The 17527-nt window shown below is 37.6% G+C and overlaps 1 protein-coding gene across 5 annotated transcripts in view; it reads right to left on the bottom strand.

The window, feature by feature from the left end:
• GRIN2A (glutamate ionotropic receptor NMDA type subunit 2A) overlaps nt 1-17527 on the bottom strand; it is a 233908-nt gene that overhangs the window by 89793 nt on the left and 126588 nt on the right. For all 5 annotated transcript variants that reach the window (XM_054212709.1, XM_054212707.1, XM_054212705.1 and 2 more), the window contains one exon: nt 1469-2061. In XM_054212709.1, coding sequence (XP_054068684.1) covers nt 1469-2061 — 593 coding nt within the window. The remainder of the gene's footprint in view (nt 1-1468; nt 2062-17527) is intronic.

The raw sequence follows: 17527 nt of genomic DNA, 5'->3' as shown, positions 1-17527 counted from the left end.
TATCTGGCATTGTCAGCACATGCATTAGGAAGAACCATACGAGGATCACGTACTGGGTGTGGTGTCATCCTGGCTGTAGCTTCCAGCTGCTCTGCCCTGACCTGAGTGACCCTGCGATGGCTTTTCCAGGGCCATGCCGGACCGGAGAGCCACCCCAGTGCTGCCTCCTGTCACTCCCCAGGGGCAAGTCGGGCAGCAGGAAAAGAATCACAGGTTTTCTGCAACACCTCTGGTAAATTTATACAGTTTTCAAGGCAGAGGCTTAGGAATAGGAACGGGGAGACCAAAAAAATGTGGAAGTGTTATACTAAAGGCAAGTTCTCTCTGCAGAGAGCTGTGCAAGTTTCTGAACTTTGGTCACACTGTTTATGAAATGTTAAAACCCATCTACCTAGCAGTATTTGGCTTTTAAAAGAGATTCTGAAGAATGCTGTGCACAAAGACCCCATTTTCATGGAAAACAACAACTGTTCCAAGACATCATATGGCAGTCAGCCTCTAATCTAAATATGCACGTACATCTTAGATATTAAAATATTCCACAATCTCCTATATGAAATCCACACTGACATTCCTTCTTGTGCCAGTTCCATCCTGCTTTTCTGTAGAAAGCGCTTCATCTGCAATATTTGGTTAGAACAAATTTCATAATTACTGCTTATTAGCTTCCATATGAGATATTGTAAAGGGCTATTAAAAAACATGCAAGATTCCCTTTATTTCCTCTCACAAACCAGATGAAGAAATTTATTACTGTGTGGCATGTATTATGCAACATCCTGGATAGAAGTAATCAGGATCATGTCTAAAAGAGATAATTAAAAGGCAAAAAAGAAAGTGCAAAGAATCCTGAATTAAACCTTGGCAGTTCCCATATGACAAACTGTATTGAGAAAACATCCATATCAACTTGGATTATTAATGCAGATTAATTTTTACAGCTATTCTAGTATAGGTGACAAAAATAAAATCCTCACAAGCAGAAGTGACAGATTTCAGTTATTAGGTGATAAAAGCTGCCTAACTAATCTAATACTTCTGTAATTTCCAGGGACATCTCTTTAACGCTGTACATCTCCTGTCATCTAAAATATTACCAGGTTCCTGCTGATGCAAGTGATTCAGGCACAGCCTCCAGAGCATTTGGGCAATTTTACCTCATAGTTAAAGTAGACAATAGCATGATTTTATAAACTCAGCTTTATACTCTCTAAGACCAATTTCTGTCATCTTCTGCATCAGATCCAGAGCAGTATTTATTCTCCCCAGCACGTAACATCATACACACAGTTATCAATACAGCAAGTCCTCTCGCATGTTCCCTTGGAACATCTGAAAATCACTGCTTAAAAAGGGCATGATGGGATTGAAGAAAACCAATATCCTCCTTCAAGAACATATAGTGGCAATAGAAAGAAAAATTATCAAGGTTATGCAGGAAAAAAAAACCCAAACCAATAAGCCTTACTTGTGCAAGGTGTGAGATGGCCGGTCATTTTTCTCCGGTTGTCCATAGCAGCTAGTTTTTGCTTCAGGAATGAAGGAGTATTTTTCCAGCATGGCTGATGCAGCTGTGGCAATAATCCCAAGGCCATCCCGTACCCGAGCTTCTAAACTGTAGTCCCATTCATCGTAAGATGCTGAAATGAGTCCTGAAGGAAACTCCTTGGGAGTGATTTCTGTGTTACCACTAACCAGGCTGGGAACTATCCAAAAGAAATCATAGCCAGTAAGGCCCAGGGAACGAGCTTCATCCAATATGTAGACAGCTTCATCCTTGGAACAATATAGCAGGATGACAGATGAATGAATTTTCTTCAGCTGAATTTGGGTCTTGGCATCTCCAAAGGCGGTATCGAGTACAATGACATTCTGCATGTCCCAGCCCACAAAACTATTTTCCACTGTGGTCTTAATGACATTGATGAAGTCTCGATACCCAGGGAAGGTGGTGGTCACCAGAGAAAACACGTGCCAGTCATAATCCTGCATGATCTTCAGCATGACGATGGCTTCTTGCTGGATGGAAGCCCCAAACTGGAAGAATGTGGACATCACATCCTAGAATACCAAAGACAGTGAAAGATTACTACTTTTGTACAAGTCTGAAGGGAATAGAATATCTAGTCCTTTCTTCAGTCCACCACAGCTACCAAACTTCCATTGCATTCAAATAACTTTCTGTGCCTTATCATGTTCATATCATTAATAAGCAACAGTGATCAAAAGTAAGTACCACAGCTAATTAAAATATTTGCCAAAAAGTGACAAACAGATATTTATGTAGGAAATTTCTGAGGGCTCGATCACTTGAAGACAACAACTCAAAGCAGTAGTTAACTGAGGAAGCTCCCTAGAGACAGTCACCCACTGTTAAACAACTCATCTCCAGCAGCTAGCTTTAGATTGATCAAACTTACTAGGAATGCAACCCAATAAATTCATACCACTTTTCAGTTACAATAGAAATAAATTGCAATGCACATGTTGTAAATACATGAAAAAGCTCTGTGCTTCCAGATCTAATGTCTGAGGGATACTTCGTTTCCACAGGTTTATTGGACTTGGTAGAAGCTGTCAAACTCTGCAGAAATAGATTTATCATCCCCAAGTTCACTACTGTTCATGTGCTCGCTCCTGACTATGCTTCATTCAGAGCACATGGCCCATTGATGTCTGATGTTGAATTAACAGGATGGGACTCCAGGGACAACCAGGAAGCTGCTGGTGTCCTCATTAAAGGAATTAAATGGAAGTAAATTCAAACATTGGCCTCATAATCTGTAACTGGTAGCTGCCTTGCCTGACACAGCTGTGTTGACAATTTGCTATGAGACTTGTTTCTAATATTTGTCTTAGGCTTTTACAGCATTCATAACATTTTATACAGCTTAAGGGCAGGTGCCTCTTGTTTTAACAACATCTATCAGAAATAGGCAACACAATAATGTATTTTGTTGGCACTACATTTATGAACATTTTCATTGGTCTGTTTTTGCCATGTTGCTGTTTGATCTAAATTTATTTTTGAAATTTACATTCTAGATTTATATACATGACAATTATTACAGTACCAAAACTATATACAGTAAACTATATAATTCTTTATTTTCATTTTACTTCAGTATTTATTCCTGACCAGTAGTGGCATCGTTTTCGGATACAGAGAGCATGAACTCCTGCTGAAAGAAAAGTTTATGATTTAAAAAGAAGATATTAACCATGCAAGATTTCTTATGTAGCCTTTACAGGAAAGAGATACATGGTGCTTTTAATTTAGAGTTTTATGAATGTGGTTGTGAACTGCTATCCTATTTTACACTTGCGGGGAACAGAAACAGATTAATTGACTTAGGTTTCATGGCAAGGTGGTGTTAAACATACAATTATTAGTGAGAACAGTAACTCAGCTGTACAAGTTCTGTATTTTTTCTACAGAAATCTATTCAGAGCAAACTGTCTATATTTTTTTTTAATAGAAGATGAGGAGTGTTATGACTTTCCAGATGTTAAGAACCTGACACCAGGATTTTATATAGCTTGACAGCGATACAAATCTTACGACTGGTGTCAGACCATGAAGACTGATATCAAGGGTACAAAATACACACCACTGGCGGTAACGAAATAAGCTGCCGTGGCTTCTTTGGTACCTCCAAGACGGCATTCTGAATGCCAGTGCTAGATCTGCAATGGTTTGGGTTAATTACAGATATTATAAAACATATTTGGGAGATGAATTGAATTAACAAGATTTGATTACTGAATCCTTCTAGGAGCAATTTCCTGGTGACCTGCACTGTATACTTAAAAATAAACAAACAAACAGGCTTTTCATCTGGAGACACTTACAGCTAAAGAAATCCAGCACAGAGAAAATCTGTTCAGAGTCAGCATTTAATGGTTTAGTTACTGATTTACTATTACAAAGTAAATTAGATATCTAGAGACGATGCCATGAATCCAAGTTTGCTGTAGCTTCCTAATGGAACATAAAAAAAAATATGTAGTGCAAAGTCAATCACTTCAGTTTTCTTCCCCAGCTCTTACCCTGGTTTTCACTTGTGATTATGCTAAAGAACAGTAAAAATAAGTAAAAACAATTTACAATAAATTAAATAGATTATTTCCACCATATCCTTTCACTCTACCCTATTTCTATATATAGTTTATGGCTACTAATATAGTGGAATAATTCTTTCAAACAACACATACAACTTGCTCCTTCATGCATCACAAGCAACTTCTCCAGTAAGGCAACGGAAGATGAAGTCTTTGAGGGCAAAAACCAATGCACACGGACATTTCCAAGTGTGACCTTTCAACTAGTAAGTACTGATTTTTAAATTAGAGCAGTCCTTGTCATCTTCCCTGGCCATGAACAACGGTCTTGTGCACAACGGCCTGTGTCACCATTAAAGGAGTCTGACAACAGAAGCAAAGTACTAAGACTAAATCCTTTCCTTTTGCAAACATTTTGTTAGGAAAACAGTTTATGAAAGGAGTTTTGATTAAACATTTTTGTAAAGTTCACACCCATATTACAAGAATCTTTTTCATGTAATTCTGAATGTGAACTTTAGTCAAAATCAGGCAATTAATATAAATTTGTGAACAGAATAATGAAAAAAAATTAGTTATATGGTGAAAACAAGTTTGAGTTCAAGAAAAGTGGAGATACAAATATCACACGTAAGATTCTCATCTGAAGACATTCCTTGTAGCTCCGCTGACTTCTTGTGATGCTTTTATAGAGCTAAAGATCTTACTGCATGTGTTTACAATAAATCTGAAACAGATGGAAGATTACAAGCAAATTGCAGCCTTAGGAACTTCGGCAGATATTTAAATGCCTGTAAGGAGAATATTCAAGGACATATTATCCATTAAGTGTAGGGGGGGGGGGAAGGAAGTTCAGTAAAAAGTATAAGGGATTCAACTACTGTATCCTTAAACGTCTACAGAACTGCTCATTTTGGGGTTTTTAAAACCTCACATTCTTCCTGAAGAGCATTATTATTCCTTTGCTTTGTACAGACTTAGTATTTTGTTACACAGATAGAATTTAAGTTTTACTTTGCTATATTCAAAAGCAAACAAAAGCGATGCTTGTAAAAAAACAATGTAACAATGTAAACAAAAAAAAATGTAAAAAAAATATTCTGTTATTTTAATTTAATTGTCATCTTGTCATCTATCAAGTCATCTGTCTAATTCATTGCTGAGATAGGAATACACAGTTGCAATACCAGAGGTGCTTTAAATGCACATCAGAAATATGTTCTTTTTCTCTCCTCTTGGCCCCACCTATTGAGACGATTGGTGGAGGATGCAAGGAAGCTGTACCGCCTATACAATACAAGAGACTTTTATAAAAAGGGATTCCACAGAGAACTCTCAAAGCATAAAAATCCCAAGATGTTACACCAATACGAGCAAAAATTTAGTTAGAAGTAGTTGTGGAAACGATTAAGCAATGCTTTATTTGATTTTTCTGTTCTAGCTTCTTAGCTGGATTCTACCACAGCCATGTAAACAGAAAACAGCAATGAAAAGAGAAGGTAAAGAACAAATGAAAACTTTGTTTCTTTCTGTTCTTGTATGAACATACAGTTTATAGCAAAACATCTCCCCATATGCTTCACACCAGAAGGAAGTAATCCTTCAATTGCTTCTTGTTTAACATTATTGTTGAATTTTGTATACAATACAGAAGTCTGTCATTACAGGAGAAGGGCACTTCAGCGTTCCCATGCTTGTGCACAAAACAGAGCAGAGCTCTCTGGTGCTGTCATTTCATAGATTAATATGTTAGAGTAAGTTGCTTTTTAATTAGTGTACTGGGTCTATAAATCTGTCACTGTTGTCAGAATTGCACATTTCACTTCCCCAGTTCCAACAAATTACAGGAATATTTCTCTCAAAACCTCATCCTCAGCTATTTTCATGACAACTTAGTTTCCTAGATCCGGCTCTTCCATGGGATCAGCAGGGCATACTCGCAGCTGCTGGAACAGCTGAGGGAGGCCCTGACAGTAGTTTATGCCCACCAGGGAAAAAGCAGCAATAGTTGGTTAGTTAAAGAAAGAAACATTTGTTATCTAAAATAATATACCTTTTGTTAAATGAAAATGAAATGCTAAACCAGAACAAAATAGGGGGCAACGTAAGACCAAATCGATTTTCCACTTGGCAGACTTGTCAAGGACAGTTGTTTCGCTGGTAAGACAATATTATGACAGGAAGCAAAAAACAATATGAAATACAGTTTAAAAAGCAATCCAGAGGATGATTTTGTTCAGCTAGAAATAAGATTATTATGACGGGACTACAAGTAGGACTTTAAAGTTATCTTAATTACTTCATTCCTACTCACTTTGTATCTTCCGCAGAGAACCGGCAGAAATTATTTTTCTCCTGTTTTACACCACTGCAACTCATATATTCCATTTTTATAACAGATTTAAGGCATGTGGTGCTAGGTCTACATATACAGTGCAAGCTGTTTCCTATTTAATGAGTTAGAGTAGTTATTTGGCATTTTATGGAAAAACTTTAAGCCAGAAATTAGTCATTAATTTAAGCTGAATAACCTAGCATCTCATCAGAAACGCACAGAAGGAATTTATTTGTACCAATCTCAAATGTAGGTAAATAAATGTATCTCCCAGTGTGTTAACTTGGTATCATTTTTCATGGATTACTTGAAATGATCCCCAGGTAAACCTGAAGTGAATCGCATTTATCTGTCATGAATATCTAGGTTTCAGCCTTATGATCTTCTGTGTTACTATACAGACCCATGCAAAACTTTCAGAAAATGCAAACACTGAAGTGGAGGAGCTGAAAGGAAACCCTTTCCTCCCAAGACATCCTGCACATTTCTAAACTCTTAAGTTACTGAATTCCTGCCTCTATTCATTAACAGTATATAACATGCAATTCCCAACACAAAACATCTCACTGACGTGCCTAGGGAGAAAACTCCCCCATTATCACCATGGGAGCAATTTGGGGGAAATTATACAAAATTATGTATTTTCAGGCAAAGCAGAGCTGTGAGAGTGGAAATAATTTACTAATCATTATGAACAGCAGAAAAGACTTACTTCCCAAGGACCTGTCACCTCTCTGGCCTCACACGTGGCACACAGATGCAGGACCCCCGCTGGCAGGTTTCTCTGCTGATACCAACCTCTCCCTTGGGAGTGGAGCTGCCCAGGCCCCGGGCATCCCCCACCGACCACCATCGCCCCGCGTGGGACCCCCAGCTGCAGCGAGGCCCGTGCCCAGCCCCAGCAGACACTGACTTGCTCCTTGTAAGGAGCCCAACTCTGTCCTTGTCCAGCAGCGCCCAGGCCCCCGGGCCAGCCCTCCCGAGGCACGGGCTGAGCTGAGGGAGGGAGGGAGGGGGCAGCAAGGCAGGGGCTCTGCAGACGAGGATGCATATGGGCTCCTGCAGCCCCACACGATAGATCTGAAGTTCCCCAAATCTGCCCACACAGACCTGGGAATGTGTTTCACCATTTGCCACTGAAGAGACTAAGGCCTTCTAGCAGAGCTAGAAAAGGGATGGAAATTCTCTTACTCTGTAATTTAACTGGTGCAAATGCAGAGCCACAAAAGGTATAAAGGTCAACAAAAAGGACAAACGAAGGCCTTATTTTTTATTTTAAAAGTTTGCTCTGGGAGAGGAACACTCAAGTTAGAAAAGGGCAGTAGCAAGCAAGGGAGTACATTATGGCTTTCCACCATCTGACATGTTTCTTTTATTATTTCAAGGAATAAATATCAGAGAAACATGACTTTGAAAGGTTAGCATCAGTTTAATCAAGCATGTTCTTTCCCATTTCCACAGGGAGCCTGCAGAGATTCATTTTGCAGAGGCTTATGTATTCTCAGGTCATGGTTTTATCCTAAGAATATTGCTAGATAATAGAGGGGTTTGGGGTTTTTTTTTCCATTAATATGTCCATTTAATTTTATACTACCTGCTAGGCTTATCTGGGCCTGCTACAAGTGTTGACCTTAGTCACTATTTTTTCTATACTAGAATAGCAAATAAACAAATACAAAGGAACAAGAATAGAGTTTCTACAGATCATCGCAGAGTCCACTGGTATTTGATCCTTTACATTCTTCAAATAATAGTGTCCGCATGCCACCACAGTGAAACAACATAACTTAATTATGGAAGACGACTAGTTTAGCACAGAGCTCCCTGAGCTGGAGCACACTGTCAGGGTTTTCAAGGCATCTGGGTTCCCATTCAGAGATTGTTCAAACATTGGACATTGTGGTGTCTCAGTCTGAGCTCCTGTTCAACCAGGACAGACAAGTGAAAAATGCTTTCAAAGGCTGAAATGACATCAACAAGTCATTTATAACCAAACTTGATAAACTCCTGAAAAGATTCATGCAGGGATTTTGGTGTGGTCATTTGATGAAAGGTTTATTCACAAGATGCCTCCTTTCTAGATAAATTTTGGCTTCCACTGTTACAGAAATGCCTTACACTGTGAATGTCTCAATGAGGAAGGGCAAAGTTGTGGTTCTACAAAAAGGCAGCGTGGAGCTGGCTGTACCCTAGCTATTTGGATGAGTAACAGCTATTATACAGTTTTTGGGGTGAAAGAGATTTCCAATATGTAAGAAGTAGTAAAGCACTGATGCCTGCAAGGAAGATAACAGAGAATTATGAGTATTTTTCAGACAAGTTATATTTGCTTTGTATGTTCAAATATTTCTTGAATATAAACCAGTCACTCTTTAACCCATACAGGATCATGCGGTGCTTTATATCACTATAAAGCGTTGGCATTATCTTAAAATATTTTTCCTTTATGGAGAAGATGAGATTTGTACAGAAGTTTCTCATTTCCTATAAGTATTTCACCATGAACATAAATATTGAAAAATGTGTGTGACCTAATATATCAAATAGTTAGCAAGAAGGACAAATTTTATGCCATAGTTTATAGCTGAGTATCATTTCTCCTTTGCCCCTTATCATGACTGCAGATAAATGTTTTGCCATTTTTTAAATTTAGGTGTCTTGATTTTCTCATGGTTTGTACAAGCAGCATCCTTCTGCTTTATTCATGTAATTAGTCAGGACTAAACTGATGCAAGTAAATAGCCTCTTGAAGAGCCCTAAAGATTTCATTTTCCATGGGAAAATCACTTTAAATTAGCCATGCAGCACATCTTTCACCTGAAGGAACACCTGAGTTCACATGGAGAGCTCTTGAGTCTGTCCTTTCAGTGAAAACTCTTCAAACAGCAGTTATGAATGATTGGAGAGCAATCAAGAAAGTTAATGACTTTTCAAAGACAGAGAAGGCAATTGCTATGAAGATGCTTCAATACTGGTGAAAGTAACTGGCTTTCTGCTGTATGTAAACATTCATCTGCCAACAATTCACGTTCGATACATCACAATGAAGCTCTGGTGACAGCATTAGAAGAAAATGGGATCCTGTTCCTGTTCTCCCCACAGCAATGTGAGGAAGTTTAGAACAAACTGATGATGACCTATTCTGCACAGGTTACCTACCTGGATGAGAAAAATAAACAATGAAACGATGTTATGAAACAAGGCAGAAAGAAACCCAAACTATGGTTTTACTGCAAGGCGTACTTCAAAACGTGCTTGTTGGAAGGAGAAAAGCATCAGCTTATTTTCAGAAGTACAAAAATTCATTTTGCAGTCATAGAAAGCTTTTCACCAGGTAACAGAAATAAAAAGCATTAAGAGAGCATCTGTGAGCTTGTGAATTAGCCCGGTGAAAGGCCAAGACTCAGGAAATCCATCAGGGATAGACACAGACATCCGAGGAAAGGAAAAGTCTGGATAACTTCCCTCTCCTAGTACTGGTATTTCATTGGAACTCACATAATTTACCTGTAGAAATAAAATACCACAAAGACATAGGATGAATGAAGGATACCAGCCAAATGAGCCAGACAGGTCTCTGGAAAATAAATAAAAATCTTGGTATACAGACTATCCATCCCCACTATCCCACTCTCTTACATTCTTACTGGGCCATTATTTACCGATGTTCACATTGTGTCATATCAATATTGAGATACTACATATTTTACTACCAAAACACCATGCTGGTCTATGTGGAATTTCTCACCTTCCTCAAGTTTCAGTCTGTGACTTTAGAGAATTATCTATCAAATCAATTAGTTCATTTATTTTGAAGCACATCTGCTCCCACAAGGCCATCAGAGATGAGCTTCTCTTTATTCATGGGCAATTTGGGGAACTTTAATGGATATAAAAATCAAAGCATTTAGTTTACAGTGAGTTATATTATTTCTTGGAGCAGACAGTTCTAATTATAAATCTTGAAAACAAATGAAAAATCAGTGGTTTATCTTCATCTTTGAATAAAAAGTGAAGCTTGCTAATCTCTATTTTTTAAGCTTTCAGCAAATAAAATTTCATTTTAATAGTTTAGTCTTACAGATTTTACTGCCCAAAAGGGTTATGTCATTAGTCTTTAAAAAGTGCAATGGCCACATTTTATCTGATTAACAGCTTTTTACAGCACCAGCCTATTTTTTTTTTTTTTTTTTCCAAAATGAGTCATCCAAATCGATTTTGCTCTACCCCAGCCACAAGTTTAAACATGCACACAAATTACTGTGAGCCAGCCACAGAATCTGCTAGAATCCAATTTACTTGACATCTTTTTGGGTACCTGCTAAATTAAAATATGCAGATTGGGTAATATTTTCCAGTTTAATGGTAATATTTTAGCTAAGCAAAATTTCATGTGCTTACATTACCATTGCTGTGGAATAAAAAAACCAAATATAAGTTGTTTGAATAGCTTATGGAAATTTTCAATAATCAATACTATGCAATAATTCATCCTTGGGACAAAATTTCATTCCAGCTATTTGGTATCTAACACACTAACCATTTCACTTAACGGTAAGATGACATCACAGAGTAATTTAGATATGTGTCTTATACCCCCAACCTATTGGAAGAGTGAATCAGAACAAGAATTTAGAGTGGTTGAGGACAAGTATGAGTCTCTGTTCAAATTTTCTAACTTATCTAGTACAAATATTGACCAAGAAAATTCTGCATAACAAACTGCTTTCAGCTCATGCATCAACAAAATTTGCAAAAGGATTTTCATTCAGTTTTTGCCATCAGGAGTTTTAAAACCAACACCATCCAAACTCAATCCTGTAAACAGAATCAAAACTTCACTTACCCACAATAACATTTAAATATGTCATTTAAACATGAAGCCAGCATTAAATCCAGAATCACTAACCATTTATCATTTAATAGCAGCTGAGTCAAGCCAAATGGCTGATTACTTATAGTATGTATTGCATGTGTGCATAAATGCCATACACTATATAGAAAGATATGCATAATTAAATATCAATAAAAATGCCTTAAGACATCATCTTCTTATCTAAAAACATTTGGTCTCAATTGGATGCTAAAATACTTCTCACTTGTGCTAATGATAAGCCAGAAAACCATTAACTAACTCATTTCCATACATCTACACTTAAAAAGTAAAAATGAAGGCAACAAACAACCTCCCCCTCCGCCCCCTTTCACCAAATGGTGAGTATGAAATATTAAGCAAATAAAAGAAATATAAAGCCAATTCACTTTTTTTACTGTGCGGTTCTAACTGTGTGCTTTTCCTTTATGAGGCAGGACTCTTGGACTAGCCACCTCTGTGTACCTAGTCTGCTTCAGTGGCATTGGACTGAAGAGAGAAATCCAACAGCAGGAGGCTAGCTGGGGAGGACAAACAGATAGACAGATGGAAGGAAATTTTTTAAAAGGAAGGCTAAACAAAGTTCAAGGAGCCGTTCAGAGCAGCTTTCCATGGCAACAGAGATTTGTGGGGTATATTCAAGCAGCAGAGGAAGATCATGACAAGACGAGAGATTCCAAATTCTTGATCTCTTCAGTAAGACATATGTATTTTGGTTCCCCAGGTAGTTTGGGTGCTAAACAAGATGAGGCGCAAACCTGACTCACCTGCCTTTGGAAGACAAAGTCACAAAAACATCATAACTTAACCAAAACGTGCATGCTGCTTTTAAATTCTCACAGAAGGAAGTGTTTCAAAATACTTGGTATGCTCCTCCACTCCTATGTACAATCAGCAGATCTGAAGCAGAGACGGTACTCAAGGGAAATACCATTTATGCTTATCCTTTATATTCTCCTCTTTAAGCACCATCTTTGGCCTCTGGGCAAAGCTACAGCTGCACTTCTGTTATGCTAATAGAAATTACATGCTTTCTCGAAGTGAGCCATCAGCCCATCACTCTAGCAGTGAATATCCTTTTCCATTGTACATTTAATAACAGCAGGGCAGAAGCAAATTCAGTTACAAAATTTCTGATCTGTGTGATCCATATCGGTACTTACATATCACTCTAGCTCAAAACAAGAGGGTGGCTAACTGCTTATCTTAGAATGAATCCTGCTGATAAGAACATAGCCCAAAGTACACCAATAATGGGTGATATTTCCCTGGTATTCATTGCAGAGCCTTTGAACAACCATAGTGGAAATCACAAAACAAAACACATCTGTGTTGAAGTAGTCGTAAAATCTCCAGTACTCAGAGCTACTGCATCCATACCAGAAGGAACATAGCAATGAAGAATGTGGAATTCAGCTGTAGGCAGATTCAACAGTTTTGCAGTATCCATGTGCTAACCAGACAAGGACACGAGCATTTAACATTTCATTCTGTGATGGATGGTAAGTAAGGTAATGCAACAGAGATATTCAGACAAAAAACTCTGTTGCACCTACTTTTTCTGACTCTGCTGGCGCTGTTCCACACCTTTGACTTAAATCTACATTTTGTTTTTAGCATTCTGTTTAAGGACTTATGTACAAGAATGTCACACATCAAGAGATTTGCCAAGCATTACTCCCATGAGCAAATAATATTCCAGGCAGACAAGCTTTACCAACGTATATTCAAATTACTGAGATTTTTATATGGGCGGTAAAACTATTTCTTCTATGAAATAGCTTAGCTTAAGTTACTTTTCCTTAGTTAAGTAGATGCAAAATATCTTTAAGCATGGTTCTGATTTACAGTAAATATCAGAGGGAAAACATCACTCCAAGGAAGGAAATGTTCAAAATCCTGAGTTTAGGTCCTTATAAGGCATAGTAATTCTTTCTAGAAATTACTACAGATTTGACAGTCATACTAGATTCAGTAAATACTGCACTGCTACAGGAAATTGAGTATCTATCTCGTTTCCAGCCATAAAAAAACGTTTGTACAACATTCAGTACAGTGTGAAGAAGACTGAAGCCATCTTCCTTAACCTGCACGGTATCTTTATACTTTGAAGTGAGAGACTTAATAACTCTTTTACTGAATACAAATAAATAACAAAACATATTACTTGGGTTGATGTTTTTAATGCCAGAAATTTTTATTAGGTGCATTTGACAACACTATGCATATAGCTGTTTCCTAGAAGGATACAACAACCACACAAATCAATGACTTCTATAGATTCCTATGAACATATAAAAATGAACATCAGAGTTTTCTAACCTAGGTAGGAAACATGAAAGATTTTAAAGTAATCTCAGTATAGACTACAACATTTAATAGATTTCTTCAAGTATCCATAATGCAACTAAATTGTAACTACGCTCACATCTAAATTCAGTGGGAGCTCAGGGTGCTCGACAGCCTCCAAAGGTGGGTGTCTCATGCAGAAAGGAACATATGCACGGATGTGAGACTTTGGCCATACCCAGTTTAAACATTTATACTACTACACACGTCCTCAGAAAAGTGTTTAAGTACTCAGTTAACTGAACTAGATTGTCTACCAATACACAGCGGGGGTACTTGCTCATTTTCATTAATGGAACTGTGCATCAAAGGGATTTAGATGCCAATCCTTTGGGTTCCTTTGAAAAAAAGCCTTTTGTGTAGGCTGGCTAACAAACAAAACACCTGTTCTTACATGTTGCTAAGTGCCTTCAGTTCCACACATCAAACATGAGTGCTCATTACATTTCAGGGACCTTATGTAACAAAGCTCGTTAAGAAAGTTGCAATTGCAGTTTAGATTTCAGTGTAATAGGCACAAGGGATTGTGCTTTGCCTCCAACTAGTGTATCTTGATTTGTTTCCATTTGTGTCTCCTAGTGCCATACCCTGGAATAGCAATTTTAAGTTTACAGACTACAAGATTGGTCTTCTTTTGCAGGTCCTTTAGAAATAAATAACCCATGGACCTTCTGGTGTCCAAAATCCAGTCTGAAAAATACTGAGACTTGAAAGCAGCATCTTAGCCATTTCCATCTGATACTTGCTCTTCACAGCAGCTGTAATATCTTACTATGATTAAACATCTTATTAAATAAGTATTTTAGGATTGATCCTCAAACTTGCCATGGCTTACTGTGACAGGATATACTACCAAAAAGGAAAAGAAAAAGCCATGACCTGATTCCTTACCATACATTCCACCAAAACTCCTGGAATGTGGGTGAAACATGGAAGAACAGAGGAAGACTTCACCGCGCAGCTTTCACTAGGCAGTTTTGGCACTCCTTTCCATGAAACATAATTCTCTATATAAAAGCAATGCGACTTCAAGTTCGGCAGATGATGATATTTCATGTTACATTAACAGAGAATTAAAAGCTGAATAATGAAGCTGAACTGAATATCTCCCCTTTTTGTGCAAGGAAGATGGATCTGTGGAGCAAGCAGGGACTGTCCTGTCTTCAGGAGCAGACACAGAGACACAGCTCATTTTAGGGAGAAAGGTGTTGATTTTTCAAATCCCTACTAAATAAAACAGACTTCCTGCACAGCATGTATTGAAAATTGGTAAAGAAAAGAAAAATGAGATGTAAAAACTATGCCATATTGCTAGATGTGCTCTGTTTCACACAAAGTAGAACTGTTCCCCCACAGGAAGCTCTTCAGGAGGTGGATACCTGGCTGGATGGAAGTTCGCGTGAGATCCGTGATTCTTCTCAGTGGACAGACATTTGTTGCTACAATTGTAACAGTCTGTTAGTTCATTAGAAATCTCAAAGAAATAACCAGAAGCAAGCTCATGCAGAGAAAAGCTCCCTTCTGATCATCCCTGACTTCTATGGTAGTAAACCTGGTTGCTGAAGATCAGGACAGGAGCAGGTATTAAGAACAAAAGTGTCACTATAAAACATGCAAAGAGCAAATGACCACATTTGTATTACCAAACACATGCTGCAGAGAATGGGTCAATGTCCCACAACGTGCATCTTTTTTTTTCTACTTGGCTTTCCTTGCACAGAGCAGCCTGGCACATACTTCAAAATCACTGGCAAGGAATTCAGAATCACTGAGCTACTGCAAAGGACCTTGGATAATGGGAATGGAGGAGAGGAGCAAAATCCATCAATTGAAAAGTGAGCAGTTCCTCGGCATAAACCTGGTCAAGAAGGGTTGATGTTAAAAAGCACCACAAAAGAGGAAGAGTCGGGTATGCCAGTACCTACAGACCCATGAGCTGAGCTTCCTGCTCCCAACAGACCCCTTGGTAGGCAGCCCACAAGGAAAAATGTCATCTACAACACTGCCTCTGAAAGCCATTTCTGGTCACAGCGCAGCTACTTCCAACACATCCTATACCAGCTCTGCCGTCCAGAGCTGACTCACAGCCAAACACTCAGCATGACGGAGACACCATTAGAAACAGATCAATATTGCAAAACAAATTAATTCCCTCATCAGTAGCAGTACATATTTTCTTTCACTATTTGTGGATCATCTATTATTGATAAATATTTTGGACAACCACTGGTTTTTGATGAAAGTATGAAGTATGAAAGTTTTACACAATTTTAAAATGAAACACCTTCATTTGAAAACATAAACACAAAATCCTCTGTCACTTGAATTCGTACTCTCTTTCAGAAAACATTAAAAAAAGCATAGAGCAGAAGTAATACAATGTGACAGGTGACTGGACACAAATCACAGTTAAGGAATGCCATTTACAAAAGCCATTTTTTCTTTAAGTTAATCATCCTTATTATTAAACAAATACTAAGAATACCATGATTTTAAATAAAATCAGTGAGGGCCAGTAAAAGTTTAACTCACTAAATTAAAGCAGTAATTATCCATTATTCTTAGTAATGTAGCAATAATCTGTCTGTCACTTCAGAGTGCATTTGCACAATGACCGAATCATAAAAAGGCATTTTTATGAAAGCAGCAATTCAACAGCTATAAATTTTCAAAGATATAATAGGTTTCCCTTGTAATAAGGAGAATAGCCTTAGAATAAGCAAGTGTAATGCATTTCCTTTTAAGTCTTCCCTCCTGGAAGATTTATTTACCCCCAGTGATACATAGAATAATTTAGCACAAGTCATGTTACAGTGGCGCACCTCGTAAAACGTCTTCTAACCATCCATATGGAAATAGTTTCTAGTCCCTCTTTCATGTGACCGTAAGTCTGGTCAAAAGGTGGTTTTAATATTTTACTATATGGATGATAATGTGTTGCTATACATACCCATAATAGAGGATAAAACTGTATTTTATCTCAGTGTATCAAATGACAACACATCATCTGATTGTAGAATAAAAATTGAAGCTGAAAATATTCTAACTTCTATTATAGTCACAAAAAATGCAAACCTGTAAGATATACTATATATGGAATTATGTACACTGAAAGAATTCTGCACACTGAGTGCTTCATCCCTCTCTAGGAGATTAAGGAGCACATTTTCCTTTGATTTTTCTTGCCCAACCAATCTCATAAAGGAGTTGAATTTATTATTATATACAGTCACTCCATAGAAACAAGACACAGTAACATTTTCTTCCTTACTATGAAAATATCAAACAGCTTGTGGTGACTAGTTAAAATACCCCATTTGTGTTTTCTGTGAAAAATGGTTTTTCTTACAACCTCACTTAAAACCCCAAGAAAGAACAGATTTTATGGATTATTCATGAGCAAAATACAACATAAAGCACAGAATTAAGAATAAATAAAAACATCATCATTAAAATAACATACAGGTGCTTGGTGCTGTGGCAGAAACAAGCATATACAGAAAAGTATTGTCTGTTCATAAGGAAGGGCTCAAATTATTACTTGAAAATGAGACTACTAAATCAAAAGGAGAGCTCAACTGAGCAATTATATTTGTACATACATTGGCGCTTTTAGAAATTAAATGGATGCATAAGGAATATTCTCACTAACTCATTCATATAAATTGGTGCACAATGAGCAGAAGAATTTGAGAAAACTATGAGAAAAATGATGGTAGTTCCTTCAGCAAACAAGCAGAAGAAATACAACGGGGCCTGACTGCTAACACCACTATCTGGGAAGACTCTGTCATCTCTTCAGTTTCTTTCAGAGAACTAGTTAAATGCGCACAGATGCATTATGAAGCCCAAGATACGGATTCCTACTCATGAATATGAGGTAATTTCCCAAACTATTTAAACATTTT

This window comes from Rissa tridactyla, chromosome 8 (genome assembly GCF_028500815.1).
Source record: "Rissa tridactyla isolate bRisTri1 chromosome 8, bRisTri1.patW.cur.20221130, whole genome shotgun sequence".
NCBI lineage: Eukaryota > Metazoa > Chordata > Aves > Charadriiformes > Laridae > Rissa > Rissa tridactyla.
Note: the sequence above shows the minus strand (reverse complement) of the source record. Positions and strands in the feature narration are given on the sequence as shown.